This window comes from Apteryx rowi, unplaced genomic scaffold (genome assembly GCF_003343035.1).
Source record: "Apteryx rowi isolate R43461 unplaced genomic scaffold, aptRow1 scaffold_280, whole genome shotgun sequence".
NCBI classification, from domain to species: domain Eukaryota; kingdom Metazoa; phylum Chordata; class Aves; order Apterygiformes; family Apterygidae; genus Apteryx; species Apteryx rowi.
The window spans coordinates 1,073,189-1,094,095 of NW_020449197.1; the positions used below are offsets into that span (position 1 = coordinate 1,073,189).

At 35.6% G+C, this 20,907-nt stretch overlaps 1 protein-coding gene across 4 annotated transcripts in view; it reads left to right on the forward strand.

Annotated features, from left to right (window-relative positions):
• Positions 1–20,907, forward strand: part of SCFD1 (sec1 family domain containing 1) — a 57,563-nt gene that overhangs the window by 27,086 nt on the left and 9,570 nt on the right. For 3 of the 4 annotated variants that reach the window (XM_026068885.1, XM_026068887.1, XM_026068888.1), the window contains 6 exons: positions 6,592–6,688; positions 10,538–10,608; positions 11,655–11,734; positions 12,294–12,356; positions 15,138–15,213; positions 19,258–19,311. In XM_026068885.1, the coding sequence (XP_025924670.1) occupies positions 6,592–6,688; positions 10,538–10,608; positions 11,655–11,734; positions 12,294–12,356; positions 15,138–15,213; positions 19,258–19,311 (441 nt within the window). The remainder of the gene's footprint in view (positions 1–6,591; positions 6,689–10,537; positions 10,609–11,654; positions 11,735–12,293; positions 12,357–15,137; positions 15,214–19,257; positions 19,312–20,907) is intronic. The other variant, XM_026068886.1, reaches the window with a different exon arrangement.

The following is a 20,907-nucleotide window of genomic DNA, read 5'->3' on the forward strand; positions in this document are numbered from 1 at the left end:
TGCAGTTTCTTCAGTATGTTGATGGTATGTGCTTCTTTATCATCGTTTCTTTTGATTTAGAATAATTTCCTTCCTCCAAATATTTAGAAAACTATTTAAAACTCATACTAATGTAGAAGCACATTTTCTCCATTGGAATTTACCTACACTAAAGCCTTTTCACTAAACAAATAGGAAGTTTCTTCAAACGGTCCCATCCATTTTCCCTCCTGTTTTACAAACAGTATCTTTCTAACTTGAGCTGTAGAATTCTAAAGTAAGGTGAGTTGTTACTTAACGTAGCCATCAAAAACATTTACAAAAGAAGCAATATCTCAGCCAGTGTTTATAAAGAAATTCTGATGGCACCTTCAGGCTGTGGTAGCAGGTTTACATACAGTTAAATAATTAAACCAGACTAGGGTAAGAGGAAGATTTAAAAAATGTTTGGCAAGTGCCAAAGTCACGAGAGGGTATTGAGGCACCGTATAAATCTATTCTTTTCTTCAGGTTGCTGTATTTTCACTTTTAAAATAAACTGGAAGCACAATTATACTTTAAAATTGATTGTTCGCATTGTTCATTATGGTTTTTACTACAGTAAATTTTTAAGCATTTTTCTTCATTGCATATGAGAATCAATGCAAAGAATTCCCTGAGACCTGCTCTAGATACACTAAGTAAGTTTAATTTTCTTAATGGTCATATTTTAGTGTTCAGTTTACAGCTGCTTTCCACATTGTCTTGGATCATTTTCTGAGACACAGTAAGAGGAAACCAGAAATTAATCACCTACTCAGGGGTACTGGCAGTTTTCTGGCATATCTAAGTGTTTAGTGAAAAGATGGAAAGAATACATCACTTTTTTTCACTAGCTGAACCATCAAATATTTATTGCCAATGCTTAGAACAAATGAATCCTTGTTTTGCATTGATTGCCTTTGCTCTGAAGAAGCTGTTCACTAAAAGAGTGTACCCAAAAGTTAACAGATTTAAGGGTAGAACGGTGGATGGTCTTTCAAGCTGCTTTAGAGTTTTGAGTAATGCTTATCTTTGCTTGTCTGTCTAATATTAATGTTAGGGTTACTGATCTATGTTAAATCATGACATATGAAAAGGGATATACTTAGACTTTTCTGAAGCAATTAATTTGAGAGAGGGGAAGATTAGATAACACCTTGCTAGAATGCTATACCTATGAATGTAAGTGGCAATTTTTTATGTGGATTATTCTCATTTTAGATTGCTGATAGGTTTAGGATTTTTAATCCTTACATAATTTTCTTATCATATACCTCCAGTTCCACAGTTATTAGTTGGCTTAATCTCAAGGACTGATAGTCTGCATTACTCCTTTACCTGTATGGCCAATAGTCTTTCAAATTATCTATTTATTTTGTGAAGGAATTCCACTATTTTAACTACTCTGTTTTAAGACAAGTTACATTTTTTGTCTTACCATGTGAAAAAGTGTGTGTTGCAAAATATATATCACTGTCAGTGAACCAGGCTGTTTTTGTGTGATTCAGAACTCATTATTAAGTAACTTCCCAATAAGTGACAGTTTTGATGAGTTCAATTACAGTGGCCTTTCTTTCATTATTCCTTGGATAATTCTGTACAGCTCAGTTGAAAGGAACTGGATCTGTCTGCCCCTTTCAGCTTTCTCCCAAAGTTTTTCTTTCTCTTGATGAGAGCAGGCTATAAATTCCTGACAAGCCTCACTTATTCCATTGACTCTTATGGGGCTGTTATTTTCTGTTGTTTTATTTGGTGCCTGGTCATTTTCTGTTTTCTGTTAGTGTCTTTGAGAGATTCCTTCCAGTAATTTCTTCTTTGAGAATTTCTTTTTTCTGCATATTCTCTCTCTCTAAAAGGAAGAACTTTTGTACTGTAAAGAGGATAGGAGAGTCTCCTACAAGTCCTTACAAAGTGACCCTCCAACAGATTTAAATGGATTCTACTTCTCTGCTTAAAAAGGAAGTAGTTTTGTGTTTGTTTTGGATTAGAGTGCTCAGGTGGAGAGTTACAGAATCATGGAATGGTTGAGGTTGGAAGGGACCTTTAGAGTGTCTAGTCCAAACACCCTGCTCAAGCAGGGTCACCTAGAGCACATTGCCCAGGAATAGAAGCTCTACAGCCTCTCCAGGCAACCTGGTCGAGTGTTCAGTCACCCTCACAGTAAAAAGCTTTTTTCCTTAGATTTAGACAAAACTTCCTGTGTTTCATTTTGTGCCCGTTGCCTCTCGTCCTGTCGCTGAGCACCACTGAAAACAGTCTTTACACATTCCCCTCAGATATTTATACACATTGATAAGATCCCCCCAAATCTTCTGTTCTTCAGGCTAAACAGTCCCAGCTCTCTCAGCCTTTCCTCATATGAAAGATACTCCAGTCTCTTCATCATCTTAGTAGCCCTTCACTTGACTCACTCCATTAACTCCATCTCTCTTTCGTACTGGTGAGCCCAGAACTGGACACAGCACTCCAAGTGTGGCCTCACCAGGGCTGAATAGAAAGAAAGGATCACTTCGTTCAACCTGCTGGCAACAGTCTTCTGAATGCAGCCCAGGATACCATCGGCCGCCTTTGCCACAAGGGCACGTTGCTGGCTCAGGATCAACTTCCTGTCCACCAGGACACCCAGGTCCTTTTGTGCAGAGCTGCTTTCCAGCAGGTCAGCCCGCAGTCTCTACTGGTGCATGGAGTTCTTCCTCCCTAGGTACAGGACCCTGCACTTCCCTTTGTTGAACTTCATGAGGTTCCTCTCTGCCCATTTCTCCAGCCTGTCCAGGTCTCTCTGAATGGCAGCACAGCCCTCTGGTGGATCAGCCACTCCTCCCAGTTTTGTATTATCAGCAAACTTGCTGAGGGCACTCTGTCTCATCATCGAGCCGTAAGTTGAACAGTATTGGACCCACTATTGACCCTTGGGGTGCACTGCTAGTTACTGTCCTCCAATTAGACTTTGCACCACTGACCAACCCTCTGAGCTCTGCCTTCAGCCAGTTTTCAGTCCACCTCACTGTCTGTTCATCTAGCCTGTACTTCATCAGCTTGCCTATGAGGATGTTAGGAGAGACAGTGTTGAAAGCCTTACTGAAATCAAGGTAGACAACATCCACTGCTCTCCCCTCATCTGCCTGTCAGAATCCCCAGAGCTTCAATCAGTTTCCCTAAAACAGAATTTTTGGCTTAATAACAGACTGTTTCTAAAGATGCTAAGTTGAAAGCTTTCACAAAACACCTTCACCTTGCTTGCCAGCTCAGGATCCGTTAGAACCTCTTCCTTGCTTTTCTTATTGAATCTACAGGATTGTTTAGCTCCTATCCCCCAGCTTTTCTTCCTGGCTTTTCTGTGAGTTTGCCAGTGAGTGAGCAAAATTGCAATTACTTAAATTAAATGGAACATCTGCTTCATATCAGCGCTTCTTAGAACATTTGGCTCTTCAGGAAATAACTGTCTCATTGATGTGGCATATCTGGGAAATCTGTCAAAAGGTAACTAATAGTTTCTAAGACTATTCAGTAATCTATGTGAAATTTAATTTGGTGTCCATCTAATTCCTAGTGAACCAGTGTAAGAAAAACACTGCACTAATTAGCACCTTTGCTAGAAATTTTGGTCAGATGTCTACTGAAGAAGCAGCTAAGCAGACTCATTTTGCCATATTGATCCATCTCTTTAGTTCATACTTATGTCACATCAACAAGAGAATGTAGAAAATTTTATATTGCTGCTACCTTTGGTGTCCCTATTGTGGATAGAAATAAAGTACCAGAGTTTTTCTAGGATTTTCAGTTCGGCTTTTTTTCTCCAAGAGTGCCAAGTGCACACTTAAAGTAATTGGCCAAAATTCTTGAAGAGAGTAAGTATACACGTTCCATTAAGGTTTCTGTTTAGGTTCAAAGTATAGCAAAAAATACTCAGTGAGTGTTCTTTGCTGCAGTTAGTCTGTTTTGGTTGGTAGCCTTAGCCAAATAGTTGTGAAGTTGCATGTGGTTGAGAAGAATTTTGTGCAGTTTGTGCTCAAAATAAGTTGACAGCTGTAAATCTCTTTTTATAATTTAAAATCTTTAATAATGGAACTATAAGAATAGCATTTTAATTTAATATTTGTTCAATATTTAATTTTTAAGTGAATTATTTAGTATGGGATTTTTTCATCGTACACTATTACACCCCATCTGAATAAATTTGTCTTAAACAGAACACCAGCCAGYATAATATATGTATTGCCAAATTCAACACTAATATATTTATCTTTAATAAGACGAAGATTCCAGATTTGACAATCCTTTGTTAGATGCCTTTTTTTAGAAAAAATATTTTAAACTTAAAAGCATTGAATCTTGCTCCATGTGAGGAGACAGAAGTGTAGTTAAATACAGGAAGGAAGTGAATATGAAGGACTAGAAAAATTGTAGTGGTTTGTTTGCACTTGTTTTATTTCTCTATAGAGAGCTGAGGAAACTATAACGCAAGCAGTCTCCAAGATACTGTAGAACTGATGTCACAGAACTTCTCTGATAGGCCAGATACCAAGTTGCATCTAAAGTAAGGACTTGATAAAATACTGGTAGTTCAGTTCTATTCAGACTTTAAACTAGAGTAACATAGCCACTGATAATCACTTTACCTTTTGGCTAAATAAGATACTACTAATCCAAGGTATTACATTGGTTTACAGTAGTGTAACAAGCAAAATTTGACAGTAACTAATCTCCTCTTATATGAGCTCTAGGTAAATACAGCTTGAAAAGAGCTCTGACTCTTTTCTTTCTCGCCTCATACACATATATAGTCTTAGTTGCTGTGAAAAGGGAAAGAAGACATCCTTCTGTCCCTTAAAAGTAGTGAGTGGTCATTGTTTGAGCACAGTTAATTTTAACCGTTTTCTTCAGAAGTACGGATCTTCTATCACTGTAGGTACAAGCTTCCACAAGGACTTTAAATTAAGTTGCTGTTCTGTGGGTAACTGCTTTTTTAAAGGAGTTCAGTAGATAGCCAATGAGAATTGCAAGTGTTTTTTATATAATACCAGGAAACAAGTAGTTCCTTGCATAAGCTGATTACCAAAAGCTTTCAATATTAAAATATTCTTGTGACTTACCTTTTCTCTTATTTTGTATTCTCATCTCTAACTCTTCTCTAATGAACTTCTAATACTCAAAGGTGAAATACCTTCAGACTAGAGAAGCAGGGGGTTTTTTTACTTTTTAAAAATGCCATTTCCTTATTTGTGATGTCAGGAGTATTTTTAGTAGGATGCAAAAACAAATGAAAAACTTTTAAAGTGTTTATTTGGTATTGCTGTCGTTACAACAGCCTCTGCAGTGGGTTAGAAGGTGCCATAGCAGGTTGCATGCCATGGCAACATCAGCTAAAATTTCCTAAATCTCTCAGCTGAAGTATAGACCTAGAGACTCATGCCTTACTCTGGCAATATCAGCTCAGTTTCACAATGGCCATGATGTGGAGCTGAAACACCTCCAAGGCAATGAGATGGACACTCACTCTACCAGTCTCTTCTCTGAGCCAGTACATAGCTGAATGCGTCCAAACGTAAGGATTTAGGTAGCTGCCAGATAATAAGGTTTTGTAAACTGAGTAGTTGTAACATTTGTTGTGATGCTACATTTTAATGTTCAAATCCTCAGAATTATCTGTGATGGAACTTATGTTTTTGCTTAATTTTTTAAATGCCTTTTTCTGTTTGTTTAGATTAAAAGTTCAAGATTTGATGGTTGAGAAGTGCAAAGCTTGGCTCTTTGTGCTGCTGCATTGTAGTGCAGTTATTAGTTGCATGGTCATGTGATGCCTTCCATAAGGCTTCCACCTCGTTAGTTCCATGCAACAGACATACCATCCTCCTTAAAAAAGAACTTGTGCAGCTTGGCCCTCATGACTGCTTTATAAATATGTCACCATATAAAAAGAGATTTCTTTTCCAGTGTTAGTCAGATAACCTTATTCTAAACTCTTCCATCTTTGACATGAATGAATTATTGCAAGACTTTCATCTGAGGTAGTTATTCAGATAACCTTATTCTAAACTCTTCCATCTTTGACATGAATGAATTATTGCAAGACTTTCATCTGAGGTAGTTATTTCAGTGCAAGCCCTTTGGATTCAAATGGAAGACTGCCAGCTTCTCTCTGGGATGATGCCTTAATGTATTTAGGAACTTCCAACGTTCATCAGCAGTGACTAATTGCCTTGTTGACTGAGAGACTTGAGGTTCAGTGTAAATTTGACTTCATTTGCACTTCAGCATAATTTTATCTTTTACAGCATAGCAGTACCTATCATGTCATGTAGTTTTCAGCTATGGTGAAACCATAGTTGAAAACACTGCTCCTGTTCCAGTTTAATATTTGCATGTCAGTCTTCCCTTGCCTAGTGTGTTTTTACTTTTGATATGAAAGTTAGTTAAGCATCAATTTTTTGAGAGTTAGTAAGTGATTATAATGCAAGCCTTAATTTTTGTTTGTTAATTTACATTTAAAAATTATTAAAAGTAGTCTTGATCAGTAAAACATGTATGTTTTTAAAGAGGAACTAAATACTCTTTCACAATCTAAAAATGTTAATTCTAACACTTAAACAGACTCGAAAGCTGGATTTGTATTTTGAATATGAGGAAAAAATAATGAGCAAATCTACTCTGGATAAATCTCTTCTGGACATGATTTCTGACCCAGACGGTAAGTACTTTAAATCTGAACTTGGTGTAAACTTTGTTAAGAGATGCAATAAATCTATACCTGCTATGACTTTAGGTTTGGTAAAGAGCATATGTTTATTGTAAGCTATGCAAGACTTTTAAAGAAAACAGGTTTTTACAGATTTTAGTAGCAGTCTAAAGAGTTTACTATTTAAGTTGAGTAACATCTGAAATATTGGCAAATTTTGTACAGCTCAAAATCCTTTCCAAGATCCTTATTTCTGAAAGTCAAATATTTAAWTTTTTTATGCTTCTCCAGTACTTGCTAAGATAGCATGAAACTCTGTAGTCTAAACAATACTGCTCCCTTAGAATTCTGCATTTTTTATAAAGCATACAAACCTCACAAATAGTGTGAAAATGGACATTTCACAGGATTTGATTAGGCCAGTGAGTGGAAATGTCGGTAACTTTGCTCTTGTGAGGAAAAGGATGGGAGAAGGTGGAGAGAAGGGAAGCAAAATATAAATTGGCTGGTTCCCTTAGAGACCCACAAGAGGTTTTATATGCCTTTATCCAGCTGTGGCTTTTCTGTTTGCTTTCAGCATCTAAGAGCAGAGCATCCCAGCTTCTCTCTCATATACGGTTCATTCGTAGCAAAGCTTTGCATACTGGGTGAAACCCAGATTCTATATTGGCAACAGGTTGAGACCAGAATGGGTTCTCAGCATTTCATAGTATCAGTAGCACAGAGTCAGTGGCTTTAGATCACTGTCATTGCAACCTTTCACAACCAGAGTTGTTACAACCTTCTGATGGTTTCCAGTATGATCTGCGACCGGTCAGCTTGAACAAAATAATCTGCAGAACAAGGTCATAAAACTGAAGTTGTGACCACAGACCTGTCTGCAGTGGAAAGTATTAGTAAGTGGCAAACCTTGAGCTTTCAGAGGCAGAGCAGGGTCTCTGCTCTTTTCCCAATATGCTAACAAAAAAAAAGTTGTATTATTGCATGCCTGTGGGTATAGCCTTGTAGCTATGTACTAGACATAAGGTATGTTTGGAGTTTCTAGAATGGTTCCTATTATAGAAACAGTGTATATAAATGCTACAGTGTTTCTTTTTTAATCTTTTATTATTTTCTGTGCCTACAGAGTCAAAGGCAGCGAAAGAAATAATACATAATTGTTGAAGGTTCTAGCTAAAGTTTCACAAATCTCAGATCAGATCCAGTCTGGAAATTAACAGACTTTCAGAAAATCTGTAGTCAGACATAGTAATTCAATACAGATACCTGTTGTTAATGTAAAGTTAATATGAATATGTAATATTCATAAGAATCTCTACTTCTGTTTAGCATTAGTGCAAACTATTGCTTTTTCATGTTCAGAATTAATTGTTCAAGTACTATTTTGATTTTATCTTTTATGTTTGCATGAACAGCTGATGCTTATACATGAAAACAGAATGATTATGCTTTCTAGTATTTCCTGCTGGATCGGTTACTTTTTCTCTGAACCCACATTTTCTATGTATTTTTGGATTGCAATATATATCAAACTGTTTTCCAAGCTTGATGCATCATATCAGCATTCCTATTAATAAAATGCTTGGTTCTCAAACAAGAGAAAGATTAGATATTTCCAAGGTAGAGTTTTCCTTCATAAGCTAAGTAGTCAGATATTTACAGTAACACACTAATTTAATATTTCATATGCTTTCCCTAGAATGAAGATAAGTTTATATAACAAAAGGATTTAAGTTAAAGCACAGAGGTTGTTTAAGGGCATGCTGTCTTGTAAAAATGGCTGGCTTCCTATTGAGTGATTTATTGTGAGATACCAACAGAAAACATTTATTTTGAAGGAATAATGCATAAAGTCTTCCAGCACATTCAGTGGTGAACTGCTTGTTTGTATTATCAGTGGGATACTTGTCTCGAGGACAATGATTTCTGCAGAGCTTTTCACAACAGCATGCGATCTTGACCACTTAACAGCTTCAGKCTCCCATCTCCTTTTTTCTTATTATCTTGTAGCTAATCTACCACTCATTGCAATTAGCAGCCTCCCAGTTCAGTGGATATTATTACACCCTGGTGTAGTGATAAAACTGGAGTTACTGCTTAGTTAAGCAGTAGCCCTAAAGGCTTCCTGCTGGGTTGTGAATGGAGAATAAAATTGTTTCTATTCTAGGTTTGCCAAGTTAAGTTTTCTTCAAAACATTTACCGCTCCCCACCCCCACCACCCATGCTGTCACAGGCTCTTACCTTAGAATAAAACAATGAACATTTTTAGAGGCAATGGACCTGGCTGTTTGATTTATCGCAGCTATGATTTACATCAGTAGTCTGTTTAGAGGAACGTACTCCTGCCAGGCAAAATGGGTTTTCTGAGATTCAGTGAAGGGTACAAGATATAATCACAGATTTTTTTTTTCAGTTTATTATTTTTGGTAAGACAAAATACCACTTACATTCCTTTGTGAGACCACTTATACTCCTGTGAGCACAAACCTTCCAGCAGTTTYGTAGATACAGTAAATCTGCTCACTCAGGGAAATGCTACCAGGTGCCAACCAATTTCATTTGAAAATGAAACTTAGTGATCAGCAAAGTACTGAAAAAAGCTATAAATTGGCTAGTTGGAAGCCAACTATGGTCAGTTACACTGTATATTTAGAACATTTGAAGTGCTTTTTTTACCCAAGATGACTCCAAGTGGATATCTACCTTAAAAGCTGGCTTCTGGTTCTGATAATACAAATTTTCTCCAGTTCTTATTCTTCTGACTTACTAATATTTGTTAAAGATTAATAAAACTTACTTTCCACAAAAATTACACCAACTCATAAATGTTCATTACAACAGTGAATGGACTAAGGAATGGACTACTTAACTTCTGCCAAACTAAATATATGCTCACTTATAAACAATGTTACATTTTAAGTTAGATGATCCCCTGCTGACATGATTGTTGCATTCTGTAGTGGGGGAAAAAAGAAAAGATTATCTCTTTTCTACTCCACAAATGTAAAAAGTGCCTTTTTTTAGTGTTGTACTATATCTAAAGGGCTTTTTTAATGAGATATTAAATTACAAATTTATAAGTTTGTTTCGAGAAGTTTTGGTTCCGAAATCTTACTTTTAAACCTTGCACTTTGCTAACAGTGATTCTGGTCTTCTAGAAACTAGTAGATGCTGTTCAAAATTTGATACAGTTGTTTATAACCTAACACACACAAGAACAGTCATATGATCATTTTGATGTAGCAAAGATTAGTTTTAATTGCCACTGATAATTGCTCCCAAAAATTCATAGCAATGTTTTTTTCCAAGGAGTGGTGTGATAGTAGGTGATTCAGGAGGTGAAATACTTCCAGAAGACGTTGRAAATTTAGGCTGTTTTTTCTGACTAAAGCTTCACATAAGTGCTTTTGCAGCTTTTGCAGGTTTCAGTACCATCAGCCATAGAGCTGCATAAACAAATTGTAGAGCTAAAGAAATAATGTGCTGTGGCTTTTGCTTTTATGTGTTCTCTTTAGTCTCTTCTTTCATTGATCTTGCAATCTTCTCATAAAATGAGACATAATGCCATTAGAAACTTGTTATTTTGTGTGTTATTTGAAAAAGAATTGCTCCAGGCAAAACAGGCAAGTGTCAATAATGCTTTCAGAAACAACGATCCAGTCTAACCAATTTTTCAATAAAATTGCTGAATGTCTTTTTACCATTTTACAGTCTGAACGATTCCATAGACATTTTATAGGTATAATAATTACCATCATAGCTGAAGGTCTGAATGTACATATATATTATTACTGAAAGGTAATTAACGTAGTAGCATAGTTACAATTTTAGGGGTTTTTAATCTCTTTTGTTCACTGCAGCAGGAACTCCAGAAGACAAAATGAGATTGTTTCTTATCTATTACATAAGCTCAGCTCAGGCACCTTCAGAGGTATGTTCTTTACAGCTTGCAACACCAAATTTTGCCAGGCAGGATTTTTCTGTATCATCTCAGCTCCTAGTAGATATTTCTTCTTCTTTTTAAAGAAAAGTACGAAATGCCCAGGTAATATTAAAACTTTAAACAAATGTTGTAGTATTATCAGGGAATCTCTCTGCTTTCAAAGCTTTAGGTATGCTTTTGAAGGATATGAATGGCTACTTAGAATGAAGAAATCTTTGAAATCTTTTGAAAACTTTCATCTTTGAAATATTTAGTTCAAAGTTACCACAAAACACATCTTAGTATGCTATTATTCTGCTCCACTGCTCTATAAAAGTAGATATAACAAAATGTTAATAAGATTCTTCTCACTTTGTCCTTGTACATTCAGAAATATAATTTGGTCTGTTGACTAGCAGATACATAAAGGAAATGCTTCTTGTTCACATATGAATAATTCAGGAAGAAATTTCTTAATATTTCTCTTGAGTTTATGAAGATGAATTTCAAGGAGTTTTTTCATTATACTGTTGAAATGTTATACAGAATTAATATAGATAACATGGAATCATTTTATCATGAACTGCTATATGGACTTAAACTGGTAGAAAAAAATATGCTAGTTTAGTCAAAGAGAAAGTAGCCTCTTTGAATCTTATTTTAAATGTATTTACTTTGAATAGTCTCTATAAATCTATTCTAACTCTTCTTCATTTTTATTAGTTTCTGTTGTGACATTTTAGAGAAACCAGTATTCTGTCAGATTTTTGAAAGGTGCTTATATAACAGACTGTTCATTAAGTTGAAAGTGCATAGGATTTAATTCCACAACTACTGCTAAATTTAATGAGAGCTACTCTTAGCAAATTGCATTTTAATTTGCATACTTGTTAGAGGATGAGATAAAGTTTAATAATTTCTTTTTAACTTTAGGTTTTTTTGTGCTATGGCTTTACGCTGCTTATTTATTGTTTAGTTAAGGATATCTGTCTTTTCACATAAAGAGAGTTAAGAGTAGTCTAAACCAGTTGCAATTCTCCACTTTATCATTTCAGGTTGATTTGGAGCAGTATAAAAAAGCATTGATGGATGCAGGATGTAATCTTGCTCCTTTGAGCTACATAAAACAATGGAAGTAAGTCACGTCTTTTTTTCTCCTAGTTGAGGATATAATTTGGTAGTTTTATAGAACTCAGTACTGATATCAAAGAATTATGCGTTACTTCTGATATCTTGTAAATTATCCTTAAATATCTATTCTGGCATAACATTTTATTGTCATTGTTTTGGTAATACATGCAAGGCTTATTTTAAAACTAAACTCTAATGGTGCCAGAACTCTGACATAAAGCAGTGTACTTAATGATCCAAAACAGTAACAACTTACTGAAGCCAATTCGGTGAAACAGTTGGGCTAGTGCAGGCACCAGTTTTTTTGGTTTGTACCAAAGGGCCATGATGCCTATCAGTTATTTTAGTTTTACGTGTTATAGAAATAAAGTCTTTAAATCTAGTCCCTTTCACTTTCTTAACCATTGTATCTCTAGACAAGAGTGATGCATGTAGTAAATAGTTACTTCCTGACTGAGTTTGAGAATCAGAAGTATTTTTACTTTCAAATGACCAGAGTGGAGCATTCTACAGCAGGATGTGTCATGAGATGAAGCATTTGATTTCTACCCCTGCTTTCACAGGGCTTTCACTAAGATGGCTTCAGCTCCAACCAGCTATGGAAACACTACGCCTAAACCGTTGGGGTATGTTTTTCATTCATTTTCTGTAAGCTTTTGGATTCTGTTACCTTATTTTAGAAGTACTGAAAGTTACAAAGCCAAGAATAAAACATTTCCCCATCTATAAAAAGTTTTAAGTTAAAGACAAAATTACAAGCACACATCATTTTCATAGCCCATTAACAGTGCACAGGACTTGCACTCAGGAAAATAGAATTTGTGACTAAATCTACAAAGTAATTTAGTATAGTGGTATCTGTGCCTGCATGTTAAATGTTTAGGCTCCCACAGGAGAATTCATTACCAAGAGATGGATCTATGACAGCCATTGTGCTGAGCCTGATGGCAGAAATGGAGAACATCCCTGTGCATTCAAAACTAACTCCCTCCAGGGCTGAGAGACAGTCTGGGATGTAAGAATGCCCTGTTTTTCCTTTAGGATCTCCTGGACTTGATGTCTGACATCATATTGAAAGTTATTTATTTCAAGACATGACCAGAGAAGATAATGACTGTACATATGCCAGGGGTACGCGTACCCCATCTAGAATACAGGATATGGGACTTGAGTCACTCCATTCTTGAGAGGATTTGAATCTTCATTACCCCCATTCTTTCTGAAAAAGCTCTGTCACGAGGAGGCTTTGGGGTAGTATGGCTAGGAATTCCGTCATGTTCACTGATGCTATCTCACTTGGAAAAATTACTGTTTGGTAGGCTGGAGATTCTGAGCATCTCTGTTACTAGGGCATCCACTTGAAAGGAGCACTCTTGTTCAGTGGATCAGAGACTAGAACTCAAGACTTCCATTGATAGGTGAGGATCTAACTGCTATGTTGTAGGTGTATTCCCATTCCACTTGCTTGCCCTCTGGTTTGAAGGATAGTTTATTTCATGAAAACCTGACCGACTTGGGTAGCAATGCATGAGTTCCATCACAACAGACTACCTTTGTAACTTAAGGATTAGGGTACAAATATGTGGGTGTTATGGGAACTATGGGGTTCAAATTATCTAACAAGTAGGATATTTTAGCCCTTTCACAGCTTGGTGAATCTTGCCTGTACTGACTGACTTCAGTAAAAGAATAGTGCCACTGTGTATCCCCTTCTTCCTAGTTTGATGATTATAAGAACGTCTTTTTAGATCAGGCAGCAAAGGTGGAGGAAAACACTAGTTTATGAGTTCCTTTGAAAATCTATGTGTAAGGCAAAGACTGAGTTTTAAGTTTGTGGTTGTTCTGAGTATACCCCGATGCAAAGCTTTTTGGAGCTGGAAGATTATGTGCCATTCAGGGGAGACAGCAACTGAGCAGTTTTAAAATTTTCTGTTTGGATTTAGACACCTAAAATAGAAGTTGATGAAGGATGTCTGTGCCTGAACCCCTTTTTGAATCTATCCCTTACACTTTTTTCATCATGTGAAATGTGCATCTCATTAGTGAAGAACATTTCCTTTTAAGTAATTTGACATTGAAAATGACCATTTAATGACAGTTTTAATCAAAGTCTACTTAGTCTATGATTATAGGTTATATTAGGTATATGTAGGTGGGAGGCAGAGGGTTAATCTGAATTTTTCCTACTTCAGCTCTTAACAACAAAACATATTTTTTATAGTCATTTCTTTATAAATATGTAGTTTTCACATAGCAGTCCTGTACTAATATATTCAGGTTCCTTGTAAATATCTAATTTTTTTATTGTTGACTTCTATGTTACAGCTGTTATGAAGTCTGTTTAGCTGTTGGTTCTGAGCAGTATTTCAGTTGACAGGTGCTTCACTCCCATCGGCTCTGTGGGAGTTGGATATGAGCATAAAGCTAACAATGCATATAAAAATGTGGATTTTCAAATTCAGACCTTATTAGAAAAGTATTTGTTTTGGTTTGCATTTCTCTTGAAAAGTTATCTGGAAGCACAAAGAATACAAGATATTCACTAACAACTTTTCATATTTAATCTGCCTGTGAAATTAGGATGTTTAAATTTGGAGTTTTTAATATGTATGTTACAGGTCATGAYAGGGAAGAGTGGTATGTTCAGAGTAACTGAGAAAGGGGGGCAGCACAGATAGAAGATTTAGCTCTTTTTTGACTGCTCAGCAGTATGCATCAAAGAGGAGAGATCATGATGATAGATCAGCAGTTTATTGAACTTTTTTTCACTTAAAAAAAACTGTCTGGCTGCTTTTGGCTAGTTTTTATGTAAATATAGCACCTAACTTATTGGAAGTCAGAGCCATGGCTATATGCATGACTTTTATTTTTAACTGGTGTTGTAAAAGAACTATTTTTTTTCCTCTAAATTTGTTTCAGTAAACAACAAATATGAAGTATGTTATTTTTTCAGTTAAATTCACAAAATATGTATTTTTATATGTAAATATAAAATTTATTTTCATAGATGTCAATAAATGTTTACTAAAAAAAGCAGTTATCTTCTATGTATAAAGATTAATGCGGACTATTTATTGCTGTAAAGTTAGTTGAAATTTCAGAACAGTAAAATAACTTCCTGAATGCATTGTTGGGTTTTTTTCCATCAAAGATGATAGGTTTTTTGGAAAAAAAAAAAAGTTGAGTTTTATGCAAACTTTAACTGATACAGGGATTGAAAGCACTCCTTTATTACATTAAAACATTTTTTTAGCGCCTGTCAGATTAAAAACAGGATATGTGTGAAATTCCTTCGAAGTTGTACTCAACTCCAAAATTGTTCTTATCGAATAAAGAAAGGATGTTGATGAAGTGAGCATCTTTTTTTTTTTTTTTTTTTTTTTTTACACGTTATCTTGTTTTTTCAGTCTGTTTTCACGTGTTATGAATACTGGATCACAGTTTGTGATGGAAGGAGTGAAGAACTTGGTACTGAAACAACAAGTAAGTTTAAATACTACTAAATAAAAATTTTAGACTAGTGAGCATTGTGAACACTTAGAATGAGACTCTATCTCTGACAAATTTTAATGAAATTAGTTGTGCAGTTAAAAAAAAACTGCTGGTAGATAGATTTGCCACTTTGTAGCTTTCAGCTTTTAGGCAAGTAATGAATAATGTTCAAATTGTCTTTGAGTACCTCCATTTGTAAGGAATTAGATCCCAATATGGGTGATTAAGACTGATTTCAGCATTATAAAAAGAGCAGCTGTGGAATACTTAAAACAGACTAGACCTTTATAAAGCCAAAAACCCCTCCATGTTTCTGCTTAGGACAGCACATATCAAATACAACTGTTCTAGAGAGATTGAAGTGCTGAAAGCATTCATTCTGCCTGTTCGGTTACCGCAAGCACAATCTTGAAATGTGCTTGAAAGTCAGTGTGTTATGAGATGTGTTATACCTTTGAACATTCACTTTGCATGAGTTATACTCTGTTTTCTCAAGTTAATTTCAAGGTACCTTCAAGACATCTCTATGTACTTTGTATAACATTTTTGTAGCTGAATTTCAAATTTTGGTTACCAGAAACCTGCTTTCCTGTAAAGGACACGTTATTTTATCTGATACACACTTTTGTCAGGTGACAATAACTAAATATTTGCTGAATATTGATTGTTAAAATCTTAACTCTGAAATATTTGAACATCAGGATTTCTAAGAAAAAGATTGTTAGTCATATTATCACTCTCAGTGGAAGCACCAGAAATTAATTTAGAAATAAAGCATACTGTAAATGCCTTTGGTTGTGTAATGTAGGTACTAAACAAAAGAAAATCTCAACTCTAGTTAGATTATACAACTGCTTGACCTAGTTAACCTGATCATAGCTGTTGATCCTTTAATCATTGCTAATTGATGCTTGAAAAGTATCAGCTATCACAGGAAAGCTTTAAAATTGGTTTCCATAGCTTTTATAAGGTAGTCAGTGAAAGTAATTCTGCAGGAATTTCACTATGACTAGAGCTGATAAATCGTATTGCACAGTTACAAAGCAGTGCAGTGTCATGAAATACTCAGTTGAAAGAATCTCAACTGAGAGAGTCTGTTTTAAATTTGAAGCTTGCCTCTTTATTTTATACAGAACTTCAGATAAACTGGTTTTCTTAATAGTAGTAATAATTACATTCTATATGAGACTTCCTATTTTTGTATTAAAAGTTATGTGATTTCTTTCAATGTGTAGCTTCCAAGTCCTAGGATGGTGTCCTACCCTTGAGCCTTTTTTTCCTCTGTTCTTACTTCCTGGGCAATTCTAGGGAATGACTGTCTCTCTTGCAGCAGAGCTATTTCATCTGCGTTTAGCTTGGGAGTTGTAATCCTTTTTGCCGTACCAGATTACATTTTGGTTTGTTTCAGCATGTTTTGAGCCCGCATAGGTTTTGATGCTACCATTTAGTTATAGAACAAGCATCATAGTAGCTTCAGGCTTGAATTTAAAAATGTAGCATGATGTACATATCTTTGGGTCAAAAATTCTTTGGTTTTGGATCTACATCCAAAAAATGGCTAAAAATATCCTATAGGAGCAAGCTGCTTTACACAAACTGTAATGGAGGTTGTGGCTGCTTTGAGGCAGAAAGATAAAAACTGAGTGGCAGATTGGAGGTTGCCATTGGTAGACGAAGGACAGTGTGGTCTGGAGCTGAGAAGAACTTAGGTGAATTAGAATAGCATGACAACTGGGGGGCCTATTGGTGGGAACTGCGATGGAGAGCAGGACAATGTAGCTCTGTTTCCACCTCTGGAGTAGGAATTCTTTGTCTGAAACTTAACTTCTACTAACACAGAATCGGGCTCTCGTGGAACTAGGCTCTGAAAGCAGCTGACCCTGCAAACCTTAGTCTGTCTGAAGTTGCCTCACTCTGCTTGACAAGCACTGCTGCTGTTTCTTTATTATTTTCTTTTGTCTCTCATGTAAGCCTTTATTGGTTTTTATTTATGTATTAGCCCATCCAAGCTTTTGCTAGGCATCCAGAGGACAGTGCTGCTATCTAATCACAGAATGTCTCCTTTGTGTTTACCATGCCCTACCAATGAATGCTCTTGAACCAAATGCTTTTTTATTTAAAGAAGAAAAAAAGCATTTGTTCTGGGGTCTGGGTTTTTTTTTTTTGCTTGTCCATTACAAGTACTAGTTTTCTCATTCTCTGAATGCCGTTGCATTTGTAATACCTCTAAGTATTATGTAGATTAGGAATTTAAAATGTAAACCAAAGTGCAATGTGGTCTGGTTTCTTATGGTACAACCATTTCAGTTGAACAACCAAAACTTGAAATGAATGTTTCCTTTTTTAATAGGAACATTGTTCTTCTATGCTAGCTCTGCATTAGGATACTTCCTATTATTGCAACTATAGCTTCGTAATCAGAAAATTGTAATGATTTCTAACAAACCAAAACCAGTTACTCCAGGAAAACAGTTTTGCTAGTATAGTGCCATCTGCTGGGGGTTCTAGGACACAGCTTTGTACTAACTGTATGTAACAGACTCTCTCTCCTAAACTTTAGGTATGTTTACTTTATTAAAGAGGAAGAAATGTTTTCCGTTAAGGCTTTCTMTTTACTATAATAAAAATACGGAAGCAGTAGTACAGTGAATACTGTACCATAAAAAGTGCAGCTGGATAAAAAATGTAAATTTCTTAGATTATGACATACTGTATTATTATTGAAATAAAACTAGTCACAAAAATAATGCTTTGCCAACACAGTTCAAGTATATTATTTTGCAATACAGTAAGTTAAATCCCTTCTTAACTCATTCCAGGTAAGTGCAGTTACTCAGTTGAGTTTCCTGGTCTGGATTGTATTTGTGCTAGCTATTAGAAGACAGCTTTATAAATACATTTGGACATGAGATTCTTCACTTGGTTCACTTCCTGACATTCAACATTCAAAAGGCTTCCTGAAATTCAAGTAGTTTGGCCTACAGAAAAAATGCTTAATAGCAGTCTACATTACATGAAACTCTGACCATTTATTGTATCTGCATTATCTTCTGTTGTTTGCTATATCTTCTGCCAGTGTTACTAGTTCATGTGGAACTTCTGTTTATTCTTTATACAAAGAACATCTGTGGAATTCAAGGTTAAAGAACTTGATGTTAACAAATGTTGTTCATAAGCATAATGGTACAGTTAGTTAACCACTGTGATTACTAACATGTTGGTCCTCTTGTTAACTCCTTTGCCCAATCCTGTTAGTACAATGAGAATTTAAAACTCTCCTAAAATAGGTTGTCTGTCATGATTGACCGTTACAATGGCTAGTGGGCAAGCTGTTACAAGATGAAGATCTTGTAACCCAGGGGTCTAGAATTAGAAAGTACCGTATAGCTCCTTTGTGGATCCCAAGTGGTTCAGCTTGCAAGCTATTAGCTGAGCATTCAGCCAGTCTTTACAAAATACACATGGGGAAGAAAAGCACTAGATGAAATAAGTCATGTTTTAACACATTTCCTTCATGTCATGAAACCTAACAAAGTCAACCTTCTTAGACCTACAGTGTTGGAAAGTTTCTATATTACAATGCATATATAGCTACACAACATATCACTTCTGGGAGAGCTATTCATGTTTGAGTTCCTAGAAGTCTTCCAGTTTGGATTGGCTGCTTATTTAAACAGAGAATGGGGGCGAGAAAGGGGGTTGTGTTAAATGTGGACTGCTGAGGAAAATACTGGGCTTTATAGCAGAGATTTTATTTTGATTCAGTAATTTTTTAAAGTAGCTTTATATTTGTTCTTTGAGAAGTAGCCTAGGGGAAAAAAATAGTCAGTGTGCTGTACAGAAAGTAATTTGGGTAATGATAAAAATGCTCAACCTCTACAAAACATGAGAAACACTTTAAAGTAACTTTTCAAATGTTCTGTTGACAAATGACTCAAATGTTTCAAATGTCAAACATCTTATTCCATTAATGATGGTGTGCCTGTGAATAGTAAACAATTCAGTATTCCATTAGTTTCACATTCTATTTCGCAGAATCTACCAGTCACGCGTATATTGGACAACCTTATGGAGATGAAGTCAAACCCTGTGAGTATAACTGCCTTCAAGTGGAAAGAGATGGGACAAACAAAATCTTTAAGCTGTGATACATAATAGTCATGGCAATTCTTTGATATAGCAGTTAAATCTAATGACGCTGTGTCTCAATAACAGAACCATTTTTGTAACTATTGCATCAGAATTTTTAGCATAAAAATAGTTTCTAAATGAAGACCATTTATTGTATATCACTGATCTATTTATCACTTTCTTACTATATTTCTGTTAAGGGAAGTGAGAGTGGAAGCACTGTTTTTGAGTTCTTGGCTTCTAATACTCTTGTGTTGCTTTTAAATTTCTTGAAGTTAATCAGGGGCCTGAAATTTTCTTTGCATTAAGATGACTTTTTTTTCCAAGAGTGCAATTTTGGAAGTTGAGCAGTTACTGAGTATATTGCATAAAATTGTGTTTTCCACATCTTTAAAGATATTTATGGGAAAATAGCATTATCTGGGTCTTTCAGTTTGCAAGCAGGTTTGGTTTTGTGTCAGAAATGCCCTTGTTTCTATGAAAATTTACTCAGATTTGCCTAAGTTACAAACTTTTGAAAAGCTTAAATTTTAGATACATGGTCAAGAGATTTGCTAGAATTTAAAGCAAAAAATAGCCCCAAATCTTGTCTACATAGTGTATGGTCAAGGCTGCTTTATTCTCACTATATATTGAGTTCCTTCAGYGTTCTTGCATATGACCATACTGTACATTAACTTCTTCTGGAAAAATCACATTTTGAAAGTTACTTTAAAAGCTTTAATATGCCTGCCACATTTCATTGGTCTTCCTGTTTTAATGACGTTAAAATCAGATAGAGATACAACTGTAATATCTCAAGTTGGTTTAGCAGTATACCTAGAAAGAGATAAGGAAAAGGGGAAATTGCTTCGATCTCATCATTTGAACAACATTCTTGGCACTACAAAAGCAAGTTTTTACACTATTTTAGTTAACCATGTTTTTAAAGAAGTACAAAGAATATATGGACATGGCAGTTCTGAATTTTGGCAATAGCTGGATTTTCACACTGGAGCTTAACTATGTCTCACACTTTCTGGCTGTTCAGACCTGGGCTATTTGCATCCACTGATCCATCTTTGCCTCTTTAATAAGATATGCCTATACTTTAGTTAGCTAGCTTTTCCCTGGTCAGTTGTGCATCCTCTTCTGAGCTACCCAAGTCCAGCAAGTTTAATGATAGGTTTTACTCTTTACTGCATTGGTTATGACAGAAATGTAGGTATGCCTAGTATTAATAATAAGGCATTAATCATATGTAATAGGGAGATAAGTAATAGTAAAACAAGAAAGTAATCAACATGCAGGTAATCCTGCCTCTTCTTAAACTTTACTTTATAGATAATGTATGTCATGATTGTTAGGCAGAAAATTTGCTTTCTGTTAACAAACCAAGAAATTGATGTTTTCAGGGCTAAGGGGGATTGTTGTGCTTATATGCAAGACTTGGAAAAGATACGCTGTGCAGGACAGCACTGTCAACAGAGCTGTAGTCTCCTTCACCTGCTATCCAGCCCCACCATTCTAGTAAATCTGCCTGTATGAAAGAAAAATGTCAACAAGTTTGAAAAG